General features: G+C 40.8%; 1 protein-coding gene across 10 annotated transcripts in view; it reads right to left on the bottom strand.

Moving 5' to 3' along the window:
• LOC125643506 (radial spoke head 10 homolog B) overlaps positions 1-19,093 on the bottom strand; it is a 37,046-nt gene that overhangs the window by 13,558 nt on the left and 4,395 nt on the right. For 7 of the 10 annotated variants that reach the window (XM_048866206.2, XM_048866205.2, XM_048866202.2 and 4 more), the window contains 12 exons: positions 15,937-16,022; positions 14,372-14,492; positions 12,602-12,778; positions 11,696-11,837; positions 10,111-10,232; positions 9,052-9,241; positions 8,037-8,148; positions 6,998-7,077; positions 6,744-6,892; positions 5,636-5,743; positions 2,141-2,317; positions 280-414 (listed from right to left, as the gene is read on the bottom strand). In XM_048866206.2, the coding sequence (XP_048722163.2) occupies positions 280-414; positions 2,141-2,317; positions 5,636-5,743; positions 6,744-6,892; positions 6,998-7,077; positions 8,037-8,148; positions 9,052-9,241; positions 10,111-10,232; positions 11,696-11,837; positions 12,602-12,778; positions 14,372-14,492; positions 15,937-16,022 (1,599 nt within the window). The remainder of the gene's footprint in view (positions 1-279; positions 415-2,140; positions 2,318-5,635; positions 5,744-6,743; positions 6,893-6,997; positions 7,078-8,036; positions 8,149-9,051; positions 9,242-10,110; positions 10,233-11,695; positions 11,838-12,601; positions 12,779-14,371; positions 14,493-15,936; positions 16,023-19,093) is intronic. The other 3 variants (XM_048866203.2, XM_048866204.2, XM_075132701.1) reach the window with 3 other exon arrangements.

The raw sequence follows: 19,093 nt of genomic DNA on the forward strand, positions 1-19,093 counted from the left end.
ACTTTGTTTAACAAATATAAATGTATCTATTTTAGATCTACACATGCATGCAGGCACACACGTATATTCTATTAACAACAGATGAAATCCTGACCCCATTAAAGTAAAGGGCAAACTCACTTTGACTTCAGTGGGGCCAGATTTTCTTCAAATATGTTTTAGATCTCAAACTACATACAACTTTTAAAAAAAAAGAGACAAGCCTGTCTGCCTCCTGCCTGAAAAAGCAAAAAATGATGGTCCTTTCACTTTCCTTTTCAGAGCACCTGTTTTACCGACCTCAGGTTTTTTTATTCTATTATTATCAGGTGACTGTGCTAGCTTGCTTGAAGACCTTGTAGAAATGTAGCAGTGATTTGTCTCAGAGGGTTCATAGCTTACCTCAGCACTGGTCATACTTCTGCTATGAATGGACTAATACAAAACAAACACAAAAGAGATGGTGTTTTCAGCATAATCCAGTACAGTTTTAAAAATGGTATTGTAACTTTATCATGTTAGCAATCAAACTCAAGCATGAAATTACATGGGCAAATGGTTTATACCTTCTGAAGCTAGACACAGCTATGACAACAAAGCATCAAATGGCTAATGGAAGCAATAAACATTCTGTGTGTCTAACATAGCTATTGTGTTTGGGTATTACATACAGTAGAACCCAGGGGTGCTGGAACAATTTGTATAGTGGGGATGCTGAGCATAGGCGCCAACTTTTCCCAGTGCCGGTGGGCGCTTGACGCCCCCCAGACCCTTGGCCCTGCCCCGACACCACCCCTGCCCCAAAGTTCCCACCCCAACTCTGCCCCCTCCCTGCGCCTATTGGACCCTTTCCCCAAATCCCCGCCCCGGCCCCACCTCTTCCCCAAGCGTGCCACGTTCCCCCCTCCTCTACCCTCCCTCCCAGCGTTTGCAGCCACGAAACAGCTGTTTCGCGGCGGGAACTGCTGGGAGCTAGGGGGAGAAGTGGGGAAGGCACACTCAGGGGAGGCAGAAGTGTGCTGGGGCGGGGAGTTGCTGGTGGGTGCAGAGCACCCACCAGTTTTTCCCCATGGGTGCTTCAGCCCCGAAGCACCCATGGAGTCGGCGCCTATGGTGCTGAGAGCCACTGAACCAAACTGTAAACCCTGTATATAATGTAATCCACTTCAAGCCACGGGGTGCAGCAGCCCCCCCAGCACTCCTAGTTCCAGCACCTATGGTGGAACCCTATTCTGGTGAAGTCCTTTTTCACAACACTCTCTAAAAATGTTATTGTGGATTCCATATTCATGGTCTCCCACTAATTTCCAGGTAGAAATTGCTCACCTTGCAAGTAAAGAGGGTTTGTTTGTTTTTCTGACAGCATTGCAAATTCAGCCTAGGCTCTGAGAATCAAGCTGAGTTCCTTCTGCATTGTGCATCATTGCTAGTAATAAAAGATTCTACAGACCAAATTATGCCCTCTACCAAATTCTATAAACCAAATTATGCACTGCTACCCCAGGCCATCTCCACTGCTGTCAATGTTTTTGCACAGGTGTCACTGAAAGCATCATTTGATCTGTAGAATCTTTAACTGTTTTTTAAAAAAAACTATCTAGCTGTCTGTGTAACAGTGAGACTAATGCCATTTTTACAGGGTCACTTTTTAGAACAGAGCTGCACTTTACGGAAGATAAGCACTTGTCTCTTGTCATGTAAGCTTCACTCTCCAACAATGTCCACCCATTTGTCAGCTGCCCACACAAATATCTGTGCCTTTTTCCATGCTGCCAATTACACCCTCTCTGAACTGATCTGAAAGACCACTTTCCTCTGCCAAAATATAGGAAATCAGCCAATTAATAGTGGCTTAAGGGGCAGATGGGCTGCACATACTTTACATATGCAGAATTTATCAGGAAAAAAGTGTAAGTGTATATAAAAATTGTATACATTTGCTTGGATCCCTTTCCTCCCAGCCTTTGTGTGTCACTTATTTTCTTGAACTGTAACCTCCTTGGGGCAGGGACTATATGTTTGCATGGAATAGAGGGATCTAATTCATACATGTTTGCATGGAACCCAGAACTATTTGGTCCATTAATGAGACCTCTAGATGGGTACTGTAATATAAATATTAAATTATAACATAGCATACGAAGTTCTACATCATTAGTACCTGAAATGAGGAGTATTCTGGGTGCTGCAGAATATGCCGTGCCCCTTCTGTGTAATCTTCAGTTCTATGATCATTTCCTTCTTGATTTACAAGATCTAATTGCTGCTTAATCATATCATTGGTAACATATAACAGGGCGCAGTCAAGGAGAGCTTCAAAGAATTCAAGAAAAACCAACTAGAGTAAAATAATAATAATAATAATAATTACTTAATTTCTGTAGAATCTCCTCTTTGAGGACTAAGCATCTGATCCAGCAAAGCATTTGAGTAGATGCTTAATTTTAAGCACATTAGCAGTCCCATTGACTTAGAATCATAGAATATCAGGGTTGGAAGGGACCTCAGGAGGTCATCTAGTCCAACCCCCTGCCCAAAGCAGGACTGATCCCCAATTAAATCATCCCAACCAGGGCTTTGTCAAGCCTGACCTTAAAAACTTCTAAGGAAGGAGATTCCACCACCTCCCTAGGTAATGCATTCCAGTGTTTCACCACCCTCCTAGTGAAAAAAGTTTTTCCTAATATCCAACCTAAATCTCCCCCACTGCAACTTGAGACCATTACTCCTTGTTCTGTCATCTGCTACCACTGAGAACAGTCTAGAGCCATCCTCTTTGGAACCCCCTTTCAGGTAGTTGAAAGCAGCTATCAAATCCCCCCTCATTCTTCTCTTCTGTAGACTAAACATCCCCAGTTCCCTCAGCCTCTCCTCATAAGTCATGTGTTCCAGTCCCCTAATCATTTTTGTTGCCCTACGCTGGACTCTTTCCAATTTTTCCACATCCTTCTTGTAGTGTGGGGCCCAAAACTGGACTCAGTACTCCAGATGAGGCCTCACCAGTGTCAAATAGAGGGGAACGATCACATCCTTCGATCTGCTGGCAATGCCCCTACTTATACATCCCAAAATGCCATTGGCCTTTTTGGCAACAAGGGCACACTGTTGACCATATCCAGCTTCTCGTCCACTGTAACCCCTAAGTCCTTTTCTGCAGAACTGCTGCCTAGCCATTCAGTCCCTAGTCTGTAGCGGTGCACTGGATTCTTCCGTCCTAAGTGCAGGACTCTGCACTTGTCCTTGTTGAACCTCATCAGATTTCTTTTGGTCCAATCCTCCAATTTGTCTAGGGCCCTCTGTATCCTATCCCTACCCTCCAGCGTATCTACCTCTCCTCTCAGTTTAGTGTCATCTGCAAACTTGCTGAGGGTGCAATGCACACCATCCTCCAGATCATTTATGAAGATATTGAACAAAACCGGCCCCAGGACCAACCCTTGGGGCACTCCACTTGATACCGGCTGCCAACTAGACATGGAGCCATTGATCACTACCCGTTGAGCCCGACAATCTAGCCAGCTTTCTATCCACCTTATAGCCCATTCATCCAGCCCATACTTCTTTAACTTGCTGGCAAGAATACTGTGGGAGACCGTGTCAAAAGCTTTGCTAAAGTAAAGGAACAACATGTCCACTGCTTTCTCTTCATCCACAGAACCAGTTATCTCATCATAGAAGGCAATTAGATTAGTCAGGCATGACTTGCCCTTGGTGAATCCATGCTGACTGTTCCTGATCACTTTCCTTTCCTCTCAGTGCTTCAGAATTGATTCCTTGAGGACCTGCTCCATGATTTTTCCAGGGACTGAGGTGAGGCTGACTGGCCTGTAGTTCCCAGGATCCTTCTTCTTCCCTTTTTTAAAGATGGGCACTACATTAGCCTTTTTCCAGTCGTCTAGGACTTCCCCGGATCGCCATGAGTTTTCAAAGATAATGGCCAATGGCTCTGCAATCACATTCACCAACTCCTTTAGCACTCTTGGATGCAACGCATCCGGCCCCATGGACTTGTGCACGTCCAGCTTTTCTAAATAGTCCCTAACCACCTCTTTCTCCACAGAGGGCTGGTCACCTTCTCCCCATGCTGTGCTGCCCAGCACAGCAGTCTGGGAGCTGACCTTGTTCGTGAAGACAGAGGCAAAAAAAGCATTGAGTACATTAGCTTTTTCCACATCCTCGGTCACTAGGTTGCCTCCCTCATTCAGTAACGGGCCCACACTTTCCTTGACTTTCTTCTCGTTGCTAACATACCTGAAGAAACCCTTCTTGTTACTCTTACCATCTCTTGCTAGCTGCAACTCCAGGTGTGATTTGGCCTTCCTGATTTCACTCATGCATGCCCGAGCAATATTTTTATACTCATCCCTGGTCATTTGTCCAATCTTCCACTTCTTGTAAGCTTCTTTTTTGTATTTAAGATCCGCAAGGATTTCACCGTTAAACTGGACTTAAATTGGATTGTTCACGTGCACCATGCTTAAAGAGCTTACTGAATCAGGGCCTATCAATCAATAATGATCATGACCCTTCTTCTCTGTGGAAAACTAATCACAACCAAAGTCCTATTACATTACTATATTCCATTATGACATTCGCAAGTAATATACAGTGTTTCACATTGCATACAACTGAATGATAATACAGTATTGCATCATCCTCCTGGCTAAGTTTTTGCTACACGTGGCATTAAGGCTCAGGGATATTTTTCTATCTGGTGGACAGGGGAATGGTTATATTTTTGTCTGGAATGGACAGTGTTTTGTTGTATGCATTGTGCCTAGAGTCTACAGTAATGGGCATGTAATGGATTATTTAATAATAAAACAAACTACGGCCATCCAAACCACCACAAACACGTATTTATAACAAATTCAATAATGTAGATTACAGCAGACTGCCGTTGGGTGAAAACTAATACCTTAGGGGAGAAATTCACCAACCCTGCACAACGCTTGAGTGCAAAGATTTCTACAGGGATTGAGGGGATGGAAGTCTTTACCTGCAGGCTGGCTGACAGCCTCCACAGCCACTACTCCAGCCTTGTAGGCTGGAAGTGCAGGCACTGCTGCTTCACACCCCATGTTCAGGGTTCCTGGGCCAGCAGATCTGCACGACTGAGGATCTCACCACGCAGGTGATGATCCAGTCTAAAGGCTCCTAAGTAGCAAGAAGTCCAGAGACCTCCCAGTGCAGCCATTCCATCTGTGCACTCCTGTGCAATTCCCCCATGAAAAATAAGTGGTGCAAATAGTCCTGCACCAGACTGAACTGAATTTCATTCTATGCACGGTTGTACTCTCAGAAAACATCCCAGACATCCAGTGTGCAGTCATAGGGCGTAGAGAACACACTTGCAGCTAACTGTTCAGTAATTGGAAGGGCATGATAATGAGCAAACCATGGAACAATGAGAAATATGTGAGATAAAATAACCCAGATGATATATGATGAACACAGGAATATCAAGATGGGATGCTTAATGATCAGCTCCATTTCTTGAATATAAACAACACTATTTTTCTTCTATTCTGGAAGGTATGATGGTACAATTCTACTTGCTGACAGCTTCTAAAAATAATTGTAATTGATCCTGTAGCAATTAATTACCTGCTGACGATTTGCATCATGAACTGTTTGTACTTTTTTCCTTACATACCTCATGCTGTAAGTTGCTGTCATCTCCGTCGCGTACAAAAGGATTGTCCTTCACCAGTATTTCCACAATTTTTGTAGCAGTTAATTGTTTGCTTAGCATATTTAAATCCTGTATGTCAAAAAGGTCAAAAATTACTAGTATTTGAGACATTTACAAATATGGACCTGATCTGGCTCCCTTTGAAGTCAATGTCAAAATTCCCCTTGATTTCAATGGAAGCAGGATTGGTCTCTCACAAAGTAATTCATGCTATGCAGGATAAAATTGGGGCCTCACTGAAGTCAGTAGGAGTTTTTCCATTGACTTCAATAGAGCTAGTACTCACTTATACAGTATGTTAAACCCCAAGTTCAGGAAAGTTCATCAATTAACTATCCCTTGGCACCTGCTGACTTTGATACACCCAACAGATACCCATTTCTCTGTCTGCCAGTTTTATATTTTTAATTCCACTCTGCATAAAAGAAGGGGTGAATCAGTAAGTGTTCCCCATAGGAATGCAGAGGAGTCTTGCAAGCATGCAGCTGATTTCCAGAGGTGTAAGCAGGCTTGATTTTTAATCATTAAGGGCCTGATCCAAAACCTACGGCTATCAGTGGGAGACTTCAGTGTGATTTGGATCAGTCCCTAAATTCCAGGGCTCTGGGAAATAATCCTGTGTCCATGATGCTTTACCATACTTCAAATTACATAAATACATCATTTAAAAATATTGTTTATTGAATGTTATTTTATTTCTGAATCGGTCAGCCTTGGACTTCTGCAGACATTAATTTTTAATCAGTAACAATTAGTATCTACATTTAAAAAAGCGTCAGTGAAAATATTTAAATTGATTAAAAACATTAAATACTCAAAATAAGTTTAAGGCATAGAGGAATCAAAGAATTTGGAATTGGATCCTCTATACAGTTAAGCATGTGAGCAACTTTATTCTTGTGAACCATATCTTTGAGGCCAATAGGATAACTTATGTGAATACAGTTACTCAAGTTCTTAAGTGTTTTCAATGGCAGGCCATTAGTGACAAGAGTTTTAAAATGTCATTTTGAACTAGACAAATAAATTAGTACCTAGACACACAAATAAAAGTATATAAGATTGTTACTTTCAACATCCAGAGGAAGTGTCTCATTTTCATTGTGGGTTCATAAGGAGGTATGGTGCTTGGTCTACAATAAGTCCTGTATATCTCCCAGCATTTATCTATGTAATTAATTGCACAGACAGTTTGTTGTTGTTCACAGAATAAAATGCCTGTAGAAGTGAAGTGGGAAAATACAGAAGTTCAAATAAAACTTGTTTAATTACTACTAACAGCAATTGATTCTGCTTAGCACAGAAAGATGTTGCATTACTTACCTTGTATATGACAGGCATTGGGAATAATGTTCATCATCATCATTTTTGAGAAACACTTAAACAGATATGGACCTTTATCTCTACAGTTAAAACAAAGTTTTATATTACAACTTCCTTTTTTGCACAGTAGGTATTGTTTGAACATTGTTTGATTCCCAGGTGCAACACTGGATATTTATCCAGTAAAAGTTATACTGTGGATTTTTCATTGACAAATTCTTCAGTGAACTATGTTCTGTCCTTAGGGACTATTTGCAATGCTGTCACATTGTGAAGCTCCAGAAGATTTATTTATTTTCCTGAAGCCCAAAGCAATGGATGTCTTTTATACAATTTACACGCATATCCGATGGGATTTTCAAAAATGCTTAAGTATCTTAGGAGCACAAGTCCATCTGAAAATCAGTATTTTCTTCTTCCTCCCTTCCTCTGAAGATTATCTACTATATTTTACATAAAGCAATACAAATTAAATTTTATATGATTACCCATTATGAAGTATTACTGACCAGCCAAAGGCACTCATATGCCAATGGTATTCTGGAACTTATACTGTATCTGTATGAAGCCTGTGCTCCACCACCCTTAGGAGTAAGAATTTTAAGGTAAGCTGGGAATTTTTTTTTATTTTATTTTTTGAGGGGAGGGTTGCATGGCAGTGCCACAGACTGAAGCCAAATCACAAGGCCAGACTCCACTATTCAATTGAAACTGATGTATGCATGCCATGTACCATCCCTAAATAATTCAATACTAGTAAAAAAAAAAAAAATAATTCACTACTAGAAAAAAAAAAAAAGTCAGAAGAAGGAGGGGAGAACTTTCTCCTGAGATCTGAATCCAAGCACTCACCCCAAGGAGCTGTGGACAGGGAATTAGCAGAGGAAGGAGAGAGAGAAAGGACAGAAAAAGGAGAGGGGGCAGAGGAAGAATAAGACTGATCATGCTTATTCTGAGACTGGCTACCATCTAGCAATTATATAATAGTCAAACACTGAAACTCGGGCAACTCTCACTAAAACTAAGTAAAAGCACTTACTTGTGGTCTTTGTCATAGATATGGACCGCTAGATGAATAATGTAAGTCAAAAATGTTCTTAGCAGCAAAGTCTCATATGGAGAATGCACCTCCTCAGGTGATGTTTTATCTTCTAAAACAACAAGATAGAAGAAAAGAATCTCTATTGTCAGTACTAACTGAATCAGTTTGATCTACAAATAACAAAAAGCTTATCACCACGTGTGCCAGTATGCCTCTCTCATCTTCCTATGATCTCCCACATTGATCCAACATTCACAGAAGAAACAGACTAGAGGTAGCACTACTTCCAAGTCAGCAAGCCAACAGGGCATCACCTACCAGGGTCATGAGGGAGGGGAGAATTCAAAATGCCCCTGTAGTCTTGGGCAAATCACTCAGGACCTGGTCCAGAAATTGGACTTGGATGGGCAAAGCCACATTGATTTCTGCCTTTTCAGGAACCCTTCTTAGAGCTCTTCCCATAGGCACATGAGCATAGGGCAGGGAAAGCAAAGCTAGAGCTAACCCCTCGTGTAGCAAGGATCAGGTTGTGCCTCTGCAACTTGTCACAAAGACCCACAACAGCAACAGGTGAAGCTGACTGATTAACTGGCTATGCAGGAGAACAGTGACACATACGATACACAAATTGGTGTTGAACACATGAAGCAAACAAACTGAACAAAAAAAGAAAAAATAGGATTTCTTTCCTCTTTAATCTCTTTCAGTTATAGTCACCTTAAGTGTTACTTGTAACAATAATAGGGAATATAATTCAGACACAAGTATGATTTTTAAGATAACGCTTTAAAACAGTTTTGATGAGTGTTATTATTTTGTGCTTATTTTTGCCTGAGGATCCCAAAGCACATGAGTGAATCTTCGTATGCCTATTTCACAGATAACAGGTAAATTGCCCAGGGGCACCGAACAAGTTAGTCACAGTGTTGTGTACAGAGCCCAATTCTCAGACTCCTAGTCCCTAACTCTAACCATTATATGCTTCTGATAGTCAATCTACAGGCATACAAACCATTCAGTATCCTGTCCATATCAGCAAGGGTTATATTGTAATGATGAAACCTGCAATCCTTTAGAAATCTCCAGAACTGGAGTTTAGTCATCAGGAAGGTGTTGTCAAGAGATTGATCACAGCCTAAACTGCTGTAAAAACTGTAGATTCTTCTCAGTTCTGTAATATGTCTCAATACGGCATATTCTACCTACACAAAACAGTAAATGGCATGCGTTAGTTTTAATCTCATGACAAGTAATAACCTCAGCTCAGCTGATGTATTTACTAAATCCAGCCAGGGACAGTACTGCCAGAAGTTGTTAACATAGAATTGCCCTTTGCTGTCCTATGAGAAAGGAGTTTGATCCTCTTAGTCCATTTCCCAGTGGAAAAGTATCCACATCCCAAAACCTACCACTGCTATCTCACTATCTGGCAACCTTTCTGGCAATTGCACCATAAAGACTACAAACTAGGTAGGCATGGAGCCTGAACTATCCTCTCGCCGCCACAGGTCAGGGACAAGAGACTTTGTCAGGGAATTGTGGGGAAACCTGCCCTGCTGTTGCCTGAACTGCATCAGTTTTGTGGATAGCTACAGGACTTTGTGTTATTTGTATGCATTTCAGAAGTCCCAATTATGGACCAGGGTCCCACTGTAAAAACACAGAATAAAAGACAGTCCCTAGCCAAAAATTTAATATTCAAATTTGTCAATCTGACATAACACGGCTGACTGTGTGGAGTTTTATGCTCTTTTGGTACCATTATGGAATGTTACCACAAAGGCCCCAACCTAACCTCTCCCATGTCCTGTAAGGGAAATATTGAATGCCTTTTCAGTAAATTTAATGTGACCTGTTTAATTGCCTTTTATGGGACATTCAACAAGACAGAACACCACCTCTTTGGCATTGCTCTGTCCATTTGCTTCTGTTTTGTTTTTTATTGCCTGCAGACTTTCAGATCATAGCTTAATAAAAAGACTTGTATAGAACACACAAATAAAATAAAGTAAATAATGTGAAACGTATCAGCAATAAAACTGAAAAATATCAGCAGTGTGCAGGCTTTTACCTGTTTCATTTCTTCCTGTCTGTCTTTCTCTGGAAACAAGTTCAGCAATGAAGATATGTCTAGTTCAATGTTTGATCCCAACACAGAGGTATTTCCTGGGCCATCAACTATTCTGATGGTTTCTACCAAGTAACAAAAGTAACAATTTATCTTTGGCTAATAAAATAAAAATAAAATATACACAAAGATAAAATAATATCCTCAATTATCTTGTTCCCAGTTCCATTGACTTAAAGAAAAGAAGAATAGTACCCCCAGTTGGTAAAATTTAACTGTTTAGCATTATCTTAACAGAATACATATTAAAGACCCACATCCACCTTCCATAAGTGCAACAGAACATGTTAACATGTCTTGTTAAATTTCCATGTCTTGTTAAATTTCCATGTTGCAGTGTTTCCAAATGCATCTAGATGCATTAAGGATGTGGCTTGGATGAGAACTCACTCATTTTAAAGAATCTTCCCAACGCCATGTTATGGAGCAAAAAAAGAAGCATGGAAGTAAAGAAGAATACATAATTAAACAACGTCATTTCCTAGGTGTAAGCTGGGTGGAAGAAGTTGACCTTGTTAAAAAAATCTTTGTTAGGAAATCGTATTTTAGAAAACTATTAAAAGGGAACTGCAAAACGTTATGAAAAACAAAACACTGTTTACACTCCCACATCACTGAGAGAATATAGGCATAGACTTAAAAAATACAAATTTATCTGAAGGGGATCCATACGTACACAGCGGCTACCAAATCAGGACAGTGCAAAGATGAGCTTTAAATCACCTTTGCACACACATACTGACCTTTGCCCTATCCAGTTTGGCCACACCTCAGGATTTCCCCCCCTCCCCCAATTTTAAGGATGTGTGTTGCATCATTCTCTATCTAGGCATTGCAAGGTCCAGAACATAGTGGGAGCCTTAGGCCTGGTCTACACTTAAAATTCTGGTGTACATGAAAAATTCACACCTCTAAGTGCTACAGCTATGCTAAGCTCTGGTGTAGACATGGCTAAGTCAATGGAAGAATGCTTTTACAAACCTAGCTACTGACAGTCGAGGAGACGGATTCCCTACAGCAACAGAAAAACCCCTACCAGCCTTGTAGGAAGCATGTATATGACAGAGCTACAGCAGCATAGCTACAGAGCCATAGCTGTGCTGCTGCAGTGACCATATAGTACAGACAAGCCCTTACTTTTCTATTTCTTAACTGAGCAGCCAGCCAAGTAGCACTTTTATAGGAGGAACGATAACATAAGAACTTTGCTTTTTCCTGTCACCACTGTCTGGGCTGGTACAAAGGAACTTAGAGAAACTAAACCAACAGGAAATCAATTGTCATTTATGATGTTAAATTTTAATTCTTTTATGAACACATTACGATTTAAAACTGCAATTTCCTGTGAAACCTTGTGTTAGTAATTAAAATTTCTCATGTATCTATCAATGAGCCTTCACAAGGAAATGTGTATGACTCTTCCGTGAATACAGAACAGTCTCACACAATAAATGTGTAACTTTTATAAAATGTGAACTATCCGACTAGAAATTATCTACTTTCTTCACCATCACTTCAAACTGCTCACCAGTGCCAAAGGGACTTTGTGTACGAATGCCACTCAGATCCTGCGTATTCATTGCATCCACTTGAAAAGCTGGGTACTCTGCTATTTGATCATTTATAAACTCTCCTTCAAAAATACGCCCATTCTTGAAGATGAATCTCCCCTGGGGGGAGGGGAGGAAAAGAGAGAGAGGCTCTTTTGTTTCATTTTGATATAAATCTGCACATTTAGTAAAAGATCATTAGAAAAGAAATATGTTTGCAAGCACTTGGATTTCCTTCTGATCTAAATCAGGTTTAAACTCCAATATATGAGATAGTGCAAAGTGAAGGATGATACTTATCTGCATGTGTAAAGTACTTTGAGATCAACCAATGAAAATCTGCTGCTGTGCTATATAAGTGCTAAATGTTTTACTCTGAAACATCTGAGGAATAAGGATCTTTTCACTATGCTTAAAATTGTTTGCAGCTTTTCAACGTACTTTAACAGTCTGTCCCCAGATTTTTTCCCTTTCCTCCTATTAGCTGGAGTCCACCCCTGTGCACAGGCAGTTTGGAGTCCCCTGTGAGAAGGTGCATCAGACATTAAAAGTGACCTTAGGCAGAAGGCCAACAGAAGGCAATGGTCATTTATCAGCCAAAAGGCTGGTAATGTCAGAGACACCTATTACACTGAAAAGCTTTATGTTAAAATACATTTCACCATATACAAGCCATGCACCTCCACTTGGAACTTATCCAGTGTCCAGTGAGGTCAGTGGAAGGGCTCCTATCAACTTCATTGGGCATGGACATCAATGTGTGCATTCCAATACACTAAGGAAAACATGGTTTTCCTTACAGAAACCTAGACATTTGCTATACAGAGCAGACTGAGACCTAATTTTATTTTTATCTTTTTCTTCCATCACTTGTTGATACTCACAAGGCCATGTTTTTTATTGCAAACCCATTCTCCATCATACATTGCTCCACTGGCATAGAAGAACCTTCCACGTCCATGACGATCCCCATTTACAAAATCTCCTACATATTCATTCCTCAAAGGATACTGAGACCCAGGTATTCTCTTCAGAAACCAGGTGTGAGTACCATAGCCATGCTGAAAAAAGACAAGCCATTACAAGAACTTTCCAAAGAGCTACTATTGGTGCAGATCTAAATTCATACAAAGGAATGGAACTACCTAGACTTTTGTTTTGTTTTAGGGTGACTGTTGCTAATTCAACTAAATGGGCTTGATTTAGCCCCAGGTTACCTTAGCTCCTACCAGGCAACTCAGGGCACAAAGTCCACCAGGAGGCATGGTAGCAGCACTCAGGATGAACTAATTCAACACATCTTGGTCTCCTACAGGAAATGGGCCACAGTTTAGAGACACCATTCCCTAGTCTGTGTGCCCTGCCAAGCAGCCAGGGCAGGGTCCCAGAACCAGTTCTTAGGAGACCTGCGCTGCTCTGGAGGCCAAACTCCCTGCTCATTTTATGTGCGGGTGAAAAGGAAGCAGCTCACCCCCACGCTCACCCCAACAGAATGATGGGGGAAGATTCGGTGAGGGGAATCTAATGGAGTTTTACACCAACCCCAGCCTACTTCCATGGGTTCTTTCACAGGAGGGGACACTGGAGAGTTAGATCTTCAGGTCACTGCTTAGACTAGGTGATATTTTCACTTTTAACAGTCTTATAGCTTAGTATATAAATTCAGTATTTTAAGAATTAATTGAGGTCTACATTAGCATAAATAAAATCAGCTATACAAATGACCTATATATGTAAACAATTTTATTTTCACTGAAGTTTATATGAAATATAAAACCTGTTTCTATATAATTAACCGGGGGGGGGGGGGGGGTGGGGAGAAATATCACTGGGTAGACTGGCCCTGTAAGAGAGTTAGGCTCAGACCCACCTTGCCAGCTGCCTCCCCAACATAATAGGCTTTAAGACTGATAAAAGGGAGTTTCAGTTCAGCTCAGTTCAGGAAGGGAGGGAGACCTGCAGAGAGTATGAAGACTCCTGAAAGGGACCCAGGGTCTGGGGAAAGGACTTTGAAGGGGGCACTCCACACCAGCCAGATGGAGAGGCAGGAGCAGAAGTCTCCCAAGGAAGAGGTTTGAGGAAACATCAGGCAGCAGAAGCTGGGTTTTGAGAAAGAACAGTTGAGTCCAGCCTAAGGAAATGTAGAGTCAGGGAAATGATTTGTTTTGATTTAAGTTGATATTTTATGATGTTGTTTTAATAAACCAGACCCCAGGAAGAGGTGTTATCTGACTTCTGAATGGCTGGGTGCAGTTTTAGGGAAGCCCAAGAAGGGGGAACTGAGGTAGTGGCAGGGTCCAGTGCTGGATTGGGTAAGGCCCTCCTCTTACACCAACCCTAAGCTTTCACTTTAAAGCCTCTTTCTAAATATCCTGCAGCCAAAAAGATTTGATTTTTATTTTGGGAAGGGTTTATATTTTCTTTTGGTTGGTGTGTAAAATTAAGTTACCTTTTCATAAAAACAAGTCAGCAGCTTGGTTTAATATTGGACTTTTGCTAGTTATAACTAATAACATGAAAAGCAATTTATGAGTAAAACACTCCTGTATCTACAATTAGCAGAATCATACTGAGCTTCTTTACTTCTGTATGAATCAATGCAGCTAAATCGTACCAGTGTGAGAGTCAGGTATTGAATTAAAGTGGTGTAGTACCTGTATGCCATTTACCCACTGCCCAGTATACTCCTGGTTCGTCGTCAGCCACCGCATCCTGCCTTCTCCCTGGCGCACATTTTCTTCCCATTGACCTTCATAGATATTTCCAGATTTATAACTACAAGAAACCAAATGAATCAGGAAGTTAACTACTCAGCTATCATATACACAAACAATAATGGACAAGATTTTCAAAGGTACAATGGCAGTGAGGTGCCTAAATCCACCATCTGATAACGAGAGTTACATGTTGTTGCTGGGGAAAAAAGAGTAATACTGGGAAAAAGAACAGGAGGACTTGTGGCACCTTAGAGACTAACAAATTTATTCGAGCATAAGCTTTTGTGAGCTTCAGCTCACTTCATCGGATGCATGCAGATGCATTTTTCTGCTGAATGCATCCGATGAAGTGAGCTGTAGCTCATGAAAGCTTATGCTCGAATAAATTTGTTAGTCTCTAAGGTGCCACAAGTCCTCCTGTTCTTTTTGCGAATACAGACTAACACGGCTGCTACTCTGAAACCAGTAATACTGGGATAGATTTTCAGTGTTGACACTACTACATTCTGATTTTTCCTTTGTTTATGATTGCAACATATACTACCTAAAGGAAAACATTCCCAGTTGACTACATTTAATAATAAATATCAATGATAATACATTAGGACTCCAATAATTTAAAGGTCTCAGGGGACAAGCAAAACTTCAGGGCAGCTGGCTTAGCAGACTTTGAAAACTGGACTCAGTGTGTATCTTTTGAAGTCAGACTCCAACACACACAAAAATAGGGACTAACATCTTGCTTTGCTGGCATGTCTTGAGAAAGCTAACTCGCTGTCTATAACTGGAGAAGGTGTCCAGTAGGTTTAGAAGTCTGTGCTCTGGATCAGCTAACAGAGTACAGATGTAAAAAATGTAAACATTGCTGATTAACTCCCCCAATTATCAATTTATCCACATCAGCATTTGTGTGAAGTCTGACGTCAGTGCATGAAGATTTCACAATCTGTCAAACCTCAGAAGATATTACCAAAAATCTCAAGTCATCCTAAAATTTGTCTGAGGAGAGCATGCCATAAACAATCAACCAAAACACTCTCTCATGCACAATCCCACAAAAGAATTTATTTGTTTGTGATGAGGGGGCGTTGGGAGGAAGGGCAGCGGGTGTTACCAGGCAATCAAAAAGAATTCTTTTAAAAAGATGTTTCAGTTTACTGCTGCCAGTCTTTGATTATTCTTTCTTTAATTGTTTTCTTTGTAGGAACAAAGAAGAAAAAGGTTTACCCAAGTAAAAATTAAAGCCATATACTAGGCCTGGTTCTTCACTGTTCTTGCACTTTATATAATCATTTACTCCTGCGCAAAGAAGGGCAAGAGAAATATAAAATTCTACCATTTTGAGTTGGTAGCATTTTCACCTTTTTGTATATCTCTGAATGACTACACAAACTGCAAGGCAGTAGAGAATCAGCCCAGTACATGGAACAAAGGATTAGACTGTGTGCCAAATAAAAATAAATTAATTCTAAAGATGTGCTGAACAAACATGTTATACCTACCATCTTATCCCCCAGCCAGCTCTGATGTTGTTTACCCAGTCACCTTCATACCAGGAAGTACCTTCCTGATTATAATAAATGGTACCCTGAAACAAAGAGTATGAGCGGTTTAATTAATCAATACCTAAATATTCACATGAATGCTTTCACATAACATTATATACCATGGACGTAGACAAGTGGGAACTCGGGTGGGCTTCAGCTCACCCCAAAATTTAGGGATTGGATTAAGAAAGAAAAAGCAGAGTTTGAAATAAGAAGCTTGTTTTCCCTCTCTTTATTAAAAGTGGACACATTTAGTTATGGTACAAAACTACCCAAAGTGATATTCAAGAGTTATAATTTTATTATTTTTTAATTCTAACCCCTCCCCTGCCATAAAAAGTTGTCTTCACCCCTGTATATGCCAAATATACCAATTACCACTTGTATTCCAACATTCTCTCCATAGTCGCTAAGAAAAAAAGACTCAATTTATGTTAAAAGCAACTGAGAGTCTAAAATATAAAAAAATTAAATCCTGTTATTTTCACCAACATTAGCTACATGCTAAGAGAGACCAAGCATTCAGATGTTCAAAAATGTTAAAAATTACATTTAGCCAAACAATGGCAAGTGTCCTCAAACCCTTTGGAAATGCTTTCACCAATCTATTCTATTCTATATACTGTAGGTTCTTATACTGCCCTTATCACCATAGAGCAGCTTTCAGTAACACATCAAGTGATATGAATGACATTGGTTATGTGTTTGTTCTCGCCTCCTCTCCCCACCTGGAGAAGCATTTGCAGTGAAGCATTTTGTTTTGGTAGGATTTTTTTTTTTTTAAACATGTGTTACTATGATTTATGTTAGAGAAGGCAAGGTCAAAGGTTTTGCTTGGAGCAAAACGATGATCCTTAGTTCCTGGGGGAGTTCATTCCACAGCTACCAAGAAAGTTCTGTCTCCCACACAGACAAGCTCTACTCTTACTCAAAGAGTTCCACTGTGCTCGAAGAGACTATGGTCTGCATCCCAGAGCTTTAGGCATTGTTTAAATATCTTGGGCCCAGGCCATGGAGCGCCTTCAAGATAAGGACCAAGACCTTGAACTTAATTCAAAATTCTGTAGGAAGCCAGCATAGAAAGTGAAGAACAGGTCTGATGTGCTTGCAGTGACCTATGTTGTGGAGGAGACACTCTGTACGGTTCTGCACTAGTTGGAGTTCCTATGTGCTGAAAACTTCATGCCCAGGTTTGTCACACTGCTGTAGTCCAGCCGAGAAGCGAGTAAGGCATGAATAACAGAGCTCAGATCATCATCTGCCAGTCTCCTAGCCAACTGGTAATGCTTTCTGTCATCTCTTGTAGATGCTACTATGTGAGAGTGCAGCATCAGCAAGTAACCCAAGAGTATTCCTAGACTACAGACCAAATTGACTATTTGTGGGTGTGTATCTTCAACCAAAAGAGATTACACCATGGCTACAGGCTCTTCCAAATGCTTTCCTCTACCCACCAGCATCACTTGTCTTGCTTGGGTTCAGCTTCAGCTGGCTGTTCTTCATGAATTGAAGGCCATCTTGGTGGTAGTGGTGTAGTTGTATGTGGTGAAGAATAGGTAGAGCTGTGTGTCATCTAGATATTGCTGGCACCTGAGTTCCTGATATCTGACCACTTCACCTAGTGATTGCATGTAGATGTTGAAAAGGACTGTAGAGAGAGAAATTATCCTTCTGGGACTCCACAAGCAAGAGGACTAGCTCAGTGGTTTGAGCATTGGCCTGCTAAACCCAGGGTTGTGAGTTCAATCCTTGAAGGGTCCATTTAGGGATCTGGGCCAAAAATTGGGGATTGGTCCTGCTTTGAGCATGGGGTTGTTGGACTAGATGACCTCCTGAGGTCCCTTCCAACCCTGATATTCTATGATTAAATCAGTCTTCTCAGTGACTTTCTTCCAGACTAGTGGCTGGAGGTGCAGTTTCCCCATCACTACATGGTTTGAGTCCTCCAGGGAGAACTCAAACCATATCAGCACATTATCCTTGGCCCCTGCAACCTCTCTCACGTGAGACAGCAGTACCTCATTGTCTGTTGACTATTGCAGACAGGCCCAGGAGGATGAGAATGGACATCTGTCCTCTGTCCACTGACAGGAGGAGATCATTCATCAGTGCCACTAAAGCGTTTTGAGTTTTGAATGAAGTTGTATGGCCCGTGTTATGCAGGAGGTCAGACTAAATGATCACTGTGGTCCCTTCTGACCTCAGAATCTATTAACTACAGTAAGCAGACAGAGAGAGCAGCTATACTCTGACTCATCCAGAGTTCCACATTAACTTCTAGAGCCAGCTCTGCAATGGCATCCTTCAGAAGGCAAAGGACACAACTGGGATGCTGCCTTAATTGTTCTGTTTTCTTTCTCTGGACAGTTCTATCAGTGTCATTTCTTCCTCCATTATGGTGTTTCTGGTCTGCTCAGTTATCTGCAATAGGTACTTTTAATAACAGATCTCAAATGTACCCCAGAATCCTTTGTACCAGTTACAGACATGCTTCAAATGAGGCAACATGACAAATGTCATAAAGGATTCTGAGGCACATCTGATACTCAAAGATTCTCATTACTCATGACTGAGCAGAAACAGGGACAACATTCTGGAAGGTTGGATAATAAATAAATAAATAAAATGTAGTCCTTATAGAGCTTTACGTATTTCAAACTCTGTACAAACATCCACTAATACATTGTTGTAACACCCTCAAGAAGTATGATTATGATAGACCAAAAACTCCACAGCCATACAGAAGTGAGCGTCCAGATTGGCCTGTTGGTAAACAGCTAGAGCAGTCTCTGCTATTCAAGTGCCCCTTAGAGATGACGCGCAAGGGCCTAAATTTTCAGAAGTGACTAGTGATTTTGGGTGCCTCAACTTATTGGTGCCCAACTTGAAACATCTTAAAAAGGCCTGATTTTCAGAAAGTGCTGATTTTCACCTCTTACAATAAGGCCAATTTAAGGTATCTGAAGTTGGACACACAAAATCACTAGCTTTTTTGAAAATTTAGGCCTGCATGCTAATCCCACAGTACTTAGACTAAAGACTTAGCTATTGTCATAATTATTATTAGCATACTTAAGCTATTATCTTCAGCACATTTAAGGAGCAGGATTTG

This window comes from Caretta caretta, chromosome 10 (genome assembly GCF_965140235.1).
Source record: "Caretta caretta isolate rCarCar2 chromosome 10, rCarCar1.hap1, whole genome shotgun sequence".
Taxonomy (NCBI): Eukaryota; Metazoa; Chordata; order Testudines; family Cheloniidae; genus Caretta; species Caretta caretta.